At 42.4% G+C, this 7,035-nt stretch overlaps 1 protein-coding gene across 1 annotated transcript in view; it reads right to left on the minus strand.

Annotated features, from left to right (window-relative positions):
- Window positions 1-7,035, minus strand: part of LOC112075065 (phosphatidylinositol 3,4,5-trisphosphate 5-phosphatase 1) — a 45,005-nt gene that overhangs the window by 32,393 nt on the left and 5,577 nt on the right. Inside the window, exons 3-6 of the mRNA XM_070440757.1 lie at window positions 4,868-5,003; window positions 4,381-4,546; window positions 3,832-3,972; window positions 1,871-1,961 (exon numbers count right to left, since the gene is read on the minus strand). Of these exons, the coding sequence (XP_070296858.1) occupies window positions 1,871-1,961; window positions 3,832-3,972; window positions 4,381-4,546; window positions 4,868-5,003 (534 nt within the window). The remainder of the gene's footprint in view (window positions 1-1,870; window positions 1,962-3,831; window positions 3,973-4,380; window positions 4,547-4,867; window positions 5,004-7,035) is intronic.

Raw genomic sequence — 7,035 nt, forward strand, 5'->3', positions numbered from 1 at the left:
GCATTCTACTCTACTGTGTCTACCTCTGCTCTATTCTACGTAGTCTACTCTTAGTCTACCTCTGCTCTATCTTACTGTAGTCTACCTCTGCCTCTATTCTACTGTAGTCTACCTCTTGCTCTATTCTACTGTAGTCTACCTCTGCTCTATTCTCTGTCACCTCTGCTCTATTTACTGTAGTCTACTCTTCATCCTGTCCTCTGCTCTATTCTACTGTAGTCTACCTCTGCTCTATTCTACTGTAGTCTACCTCTGCTCTATTCTACTGTAGTCACCTCTGCTCTATTCTACTGTAGTCTACCTCTGCTCTATTCTACTGTAGTCTACCTCTGCTCTATTCTACTGTAGTCTACCTCTGCTCTATTCTACTGTAGTCTACCTCTGCTCTATTCTACTGTAGTCTACTCTGCTCTATTCTACTGTAGTCTACCTCTGCTCTATTCTACTGTATCTACCTCTGCTTATTCACTGTAGTCTACCTCTGCTCTATTCTACTGTAGTCTACCTCTGCTCTATCTTACTGTAGTCTACTCTGTCTATTCTACTGTAGTCTAACTCTGCTCTATTCTACTGTCGTCTACCTCTGCTCTACTTACTTGTAGTCTACCTCTGCTCTATTCTACTGTAGTCTACCTCTGCTCTTACTCTACTGTAGTCTACCTCTGCTCTATCTACTGTAGTCTACCTCTGCTCTATTCTACGTAGTACCTTCTCTATTCTACTGTAGTCTACCTCTGCTCTATCTACTGTAGTCTACCTCTGCTCTATTCTACTGTAGTCTACCTCTTAGTCTACCTCTGCTCTATCTCTGTAGTCTACCTCTGCTCTATTCTACTGTAGTCTACCTCTGCTCTATTCTACTGTAGTCTTACCCTGCTCTATTCTACTGTAGTCTACCTCTGTCTATTCTACTGTAGTCTAAACTCTGCTCTATTCTACTGTAGTCTACCTCTGCTCTATTCTACTGTAGTCTACCTCTGCTCTATTCTACTGTAGTCTACCTCTGCTCTATTCTACTGTAGTCTACCTCGCTCTTTCTACTGTAGTCTACTCTGTCTATTTACTGTAGTCTACTCTGCTCTATTCTACTGTAGTCTACCTCTGCCTCTATTCTACTGTAGTCTACCTCTGCTCTATTCTACTGTCGTTCTCCTCTGCTTCTATTCTTACTGTAGTCTACCTCTGCTCTATTCTACTGTAGTCTAACTCTGCTCTATTCTACTGTCGTCTACCTCTGCTCTTTCTACTGTAGTCTACCTCTGCTCATTCTACTGTAGTCTACCTCTGCTCTATTCTACTGTAGTCTACCTCTGCTCTATTTCTACTGTAGTCTACCTCTGCTCTATTCTACTGTAGTTACCTTGCTCCATTCTACTGTCGTCTACCTCTGCTCTATTCTACTGTAGTCTACCTCTGCTCTATTCACTGTAGTTTACCTTCTGCTCTATTCTACTGTGTCTACCTCTGCTCTATTCTACTGTGTTCACCTCTGGCTCTATCTACTGTAGTCAAGAGGTAGACTACAGTAGAATAGAGCAGAGGTAGACTACAGTAGAATAGAGCAGAGGTAGACTACAGTAGAATAGAGCAGAGGTAGACTACAGTACAATGTTAAACTAAAACATCAGAGAACCTTTAGCCTCATTCAGCTCTAACAAAATAGCAACCTGCGGTATCAATGTATCTTCAATCAGGAAGCGTTATGTCTCATTGAACAGAAAGACCAAGATCCTCTACGATACAAACCCATTTCCTAATTTAACGTTAAACTGATTCCATCTCCAATGCAGTTACAAACCGTCTCTTTACTGTATGTTGATGTTCAAATAACGTCTGATTAAAAAGGTGAATATTAATAATGTCCACCTACCTGAGTCCTCAGGCGTCCAATCCCTGGGGACAGCTGCTGGTCCAGAAGCCTCTGAAAGGCCTCCAGAGTGGGCAAGGTACGGGAGATCTCGCTGGTACAACATAGGAGCATAGCAATTGTTTAAATGCTGTTTACCAGGGTTTAGGGGTCAATTTCAATTCAGTTTACTTCCCTAATTGGCTGAACAAATTAAATGGACCCCCGAAACCGACTGAGATCTCACTGACACGCTATAGGAGCACAGAAATGTTCTTTCATTTCACAAGGGGACAATTAAACACGGTTCATAGTGAAAGCCTAGTGATGTACAAAAAATACCGATTTTTTTTTCTCATTTTGTCTGTCATAGTTGAAGTGTACCTATGATGAAAATTACAGGCCTCTCTCATCTTTTTAAGTGGGAGAACTTGCACAATTGGTGGCTGACTAAATACTTTTTTGCCCCACATGTTGCAGAAGCAGCTACTGTCTGCCACTACTGTATACCTGTTCAGTTGTTTGCAGATACCCATAGTGAGCTTCTTCAGATGGGGGAGGGTCGGATTCCCGTTCTGGACTTGCTCAGCATCGAGAGAGACCGAGGTGTGGAAGTATTCCTCAATGGATTTGTGGTGCTCTTCTGGCAGGCTGGAAGATATGATTGAATTGAATTGAATTTTTGGGGTAACAGAAGACATATACAACAAACTGTACAATGTGGACCCAGAGGATATCATTTGAAAGTATTCATTAAAAAACAAAACAAAAAACTTGTTTCCAAAGTGGTCCTTGAATTTACAGATGCATCATCAGTCAAGTGTAATTTGTTAGTTGGTATGTAACTTAAACACGGCCCGCTGGGTATGTCTTTAGTAACACAAGGGCAAATCTTAACTTCCTCTTTCAGTCAAATTTTCATTTCGTCTCCTACTGACATTAACGCATGCTGAAGTGAAAACTTGACCTGAGAGGAAGTTGGTATTTGTGCCACAATACTGAAGAGACTTGAGTAGTATCAGTACATAGATTAGTTGAACGTGAGCCTTCAGTACATACTTAGACATATCGATGTGTTGTAGTCTCTGTAGGTACGTGTCTACCAGGGAACTACAAGCCGGCTCGGAGCCTCGGGAATCCCCTACGTGGGTTTCTTTACTGCCATTGGCTGACGGTCCTCCTGAGAAGTTCCTCGGGGGCAGCTGAGGAGGGTATTTCACTGGCTCTGTTGATCCAACAACAGTTATAACGGTTAGACATAACGTTATGTCCTGTGACAGCGAAAATACTTTGGACCTTTTTTACGGATGTGTGAGACAGGCCCCTTGAGTTAAGCCTGAATATCCAGAGTGCCTTGGCTTAGCTCAGCTGTAGCAGAAACAGACAAGAGAGAATGTCTGTATCCTGAATGGCACCCTACTCCTTACATAGTACACTACTTTTGACCAGAGCCTTATGGGAACCCATATGGGCTCTGGTCTAAAGTAGTGCACTATATAGGGCGAAAGGGTACAATTTGAGATGCAACCCTAGGCTATTAACCCACCTGCTTCTTCCTCCGGTTCCTCCTCCTTCTGAACAGGGAACTGCAGGTGTGTAGCCAGACCCATGTTGGGACTGTAGTAGGTCTCCACCAGGTCAGACAGCACAGAGAATAATTGGATAGGCACGCCCTCAGAGGCCTGGAGACAGGCACAAAAGCAGTGGTGTAAAGTACTTAAATAAATAAAAAATACTTGAAAGTACTACTTAAGTAGTTTGAGTTTATTTTATTTTTACAGGGACAGTGCACATTAATCAACGTTTCAGTAAAAGTGACGGTTTTAGCCAGCCGGCTAATTTTCAACCGCNAAGTGTACCTATGATGAAAATTACAGGCCTCTCTCATCTTTTTAAGTGGGAGAACTTGCACAATTGGTGGCTGACTAAATACTTTTTTGCCCCACATGTTGCAGAAGCAGCTACTGTCTGCCACTACTGTATACCTGTTCAGTTGTTTGCAGATACCCATAGTGAGCTTCTTCAGATGGGGGAGGGTCGGATTCCCGTTCTGGACTTGCTCAGCATCGAGAGAGACCGAGGTGTGGAAGTATTCCTCAATGGATTTGTGGTGCTCTTCTGGCAGGCTGGAAGATATGATTGAATTGAATTGAATTTTTGGGGTAACAGAAGACATATACAACAAACTGTACAATGTGGACCCAGAGGATATCATTTGAAAGTATTCATTAAAAAACAAAACAAAAAACTTGTTTCCAAAGTGGTCCTTGAATTTACAGATGCATCATCAGTCAAGTGTAATTTGTTAGTTGGTATGTAACTTAAACACGGCCCGCTGGGTATGTCTTTAGTAACACAAGGGCAAATCTTAACTTCCTCTTTCAGTCAAATTTTCATTTCGTCTCCTACTGACATTAACGCATGCTGAAGTGAAAACTTGACCTGAGAGGAAGTTGGTATTTGTGCCACAATACTGAAGAGACTTGAGTAGTATCAGTACATAGATTAGTTGAACGTGAGCCTTCAGTACATACTTAGACATATCGATGTGTTGTAGTCTCTGTAGGTACGTGTCTACCAGGGAACTACAAGCCGGCTCGGAGCCTCGGGAATCCCCTACGTGGGTTTCTTTACTGCCATTGGCTGACGGTCCTCCTGAGAAGTTCCTCGGGGGCAGCTGAGGAGGGTATTTCACTGGCTCTGTTGATCCAACAACAGTTATAACGGTTAGACATAACGTTATGTCCTGTGACAGCGAAAATACTTTGGACCTTTTTTACGGATGTGTGAGACAGGCCCCTTGAGTTAAGCCTGAATATCCAGAGTGCCTTGGCTTAGCTCAGCTGTAGCAGAAACAGACAAGAGAGAATGTCTGTATCCTGAATGGCACCCTACTCCTTACATAGTACACTACTTTTGACCAGAGCCTTATGGGAACCCATATGGGCTCTGGTCTAAAGTAGTGCACTATATAGGGCGAAAGGGTACAATTTGAGATGCAACCCTAGGCTATTAACCCACCTGCTTCTTCCTCCGGTTCCTCCTCCTTCTGAACAGGGAACTGCAGGTGTGTAGCCAGACCCATGTTGGGACTGTAGTAGGTCTCCACCAGGTCAGACAGCACAGAGAATAATTGGATAGGCACGCCCTCAGAGGCCTGGAGACAGGCACAAAAGCAGTGGTGTAAAGTACTTAAATAAATAAAAAATACTTGAAAGTACTACTTAAGTAGTTTGAGTTTATTTTATTTTTACAGGGACAGTGCACATTAATCAACGTTTCAGTAAAAGTGACGGTTTTAGCCAGCCGGCTAATTTTCAACCGCAGTGCCTGGGCAGTTGGGGGGGTGTCTGTACTTTACTAGTTATATTTTTTGACAACTTTTACTTTTACTTTACTACATTCCTAAAGAAAATAATGTACTTTTTACTCCATGCATTTTCCCCTGACACTCAAAAGTACTCGTTACATGTATTTATTATGGATTCCCATTAGCCAAGGCAGCAGCTACTCTTCCTGGGGTCCAGCAAAATGAAGGCAGTTTATACCATTTAAAAAAACATTACAATACATTCACAGATATCACAAACAACACTGTGTACCCTCAGACCCCTACTCCACCACTACCACATACCTACAATACAAAATCCATGTGTACGTGTGTATATAGGGCATATGTTATTGTGTGTGTTTATATGCATGTGTCTTTGCCTATGTTCACTGTTGCTTCTCAAGGTTAGTAGATTCTAATGCAAAACATCAACACTTACAGGTTAGTAGATTTCTCTGGGTCTAATGCAAAACATCAACAATCATTGGTTAGTGAACTACAGATCACAACAGTAGTCACAGCCTAGTACCCTTTGGAGTCCACAACAGTAGTAGTACAGATTCAGGAAAAAAAACTATATAATCCAACACAAATGTGAAATGGTTTGAAGAATTGAAAGGTCCAGGCACTCCAGGTGGGTTTTAATGTATGTAGTACCATCAAGCCATGGTCCTGATACACTGTTTCTCAAAGATCTCATCACAGGCTAGTACACTTCTGAGTTTAGTGCACTTCTGAGTTTAGTACACTACAACAGCAAGATAAGTACACTGCAGAGCACCAACAGCAAGACAGGCTAGTAGCCTGTTCTTCTCATCTCTCTACTTGGTACTTGCTCTCTGGTGCCCGTATAGATCTTCTCAGTGTGGCAACGTGAGAGTCTTCTAGGGCTTTATGTTTCCGGAAAGACTTGATGTTGTATGAATGACAGGGTTTCCTTCTAGACCAATCATACAGCTTGAACACTCTTTCCACTGTTAGGCTACATTCCAAGGGCTTTAGCGTACAAACTACCAAGTCACCTGGTTTCTTTAGCTTATTAACTACCAAGTCACCKGGTTTCTTTAGCGAATTAACTACCWWGTCACCWGGTTTCTTTAGCGAATTAACTACCAAGTCACCGGGTTTCTTTAGCGAATTAACTACCAAGTCACCTGGTTTCTTTAGCGAATTAACTACCAAGTCACCGAGTCTGAGCCACACACTTGCAACTCAACGAGCATTTTGAACCAGTTCAGTACAATGGAAGTCTCTTGCTGGCCTATGAGAGGACTTTACTGTCTTGTACATTCGACTATGGCGTTAGGCTGTACAAACTAACTCCAGTTCCTGGTTGTTTCTTTAGCTGTTATGAGAACTAACCAATGCCACCTGGCTTCTTGGCACGATTAACTACCAAGTCACAGGTTTTTTAGCGAATTAACATGACGAGGTCACCCGGGGTTTCCTTTAGACGAATTCTGACCGAAGTCCTGGTTCTCGTAGCGAATTAAACAACCCAAAGTCACGGGTCTTTACGCGAATTTAACTACTTGGGGTCACCTGGTGTCTTTCAGCGAATTAAACACTACGAGTCACCTGGTTTCTTTAGCTTCAACGCTAAACTAAACCAGACCATTACTCACCGACTCTTATCAAATACTAGACACTAACTACCATCACCTGGATTATTTAGCAGAAACTAAACTACCAAGTCACCTGGTTGTCTTTAAGTGAACTAACTACGCACGTCACCTGTTTTTAGGGACTAATTAGCCTTGTCACCTGGCCCACTATTACGTACTCAGCGTATTACTCAGTCACTGGTTTCTTTAGGAACTAACTACCCAAGTACTTGGTTTTTTAGTGAGACTAACTA

This window comes from Salvelinus sp. IW2-2015, unplaced genomic scaffold (assembly GCF_002910315.2).
Source record: "Salvelinus sp. IW2-2015 unplaced genomic scaffold, ASM291031v2 Un_scaffold2970, whole genome shotgun sequence".
Lineage (NCBI taxonomy): Eukaryota > Metazoa > Chordata > Actinopteri > Salmoniformes > Salmonidae > Salvelinus > Salvelinus sp. IW2-2015.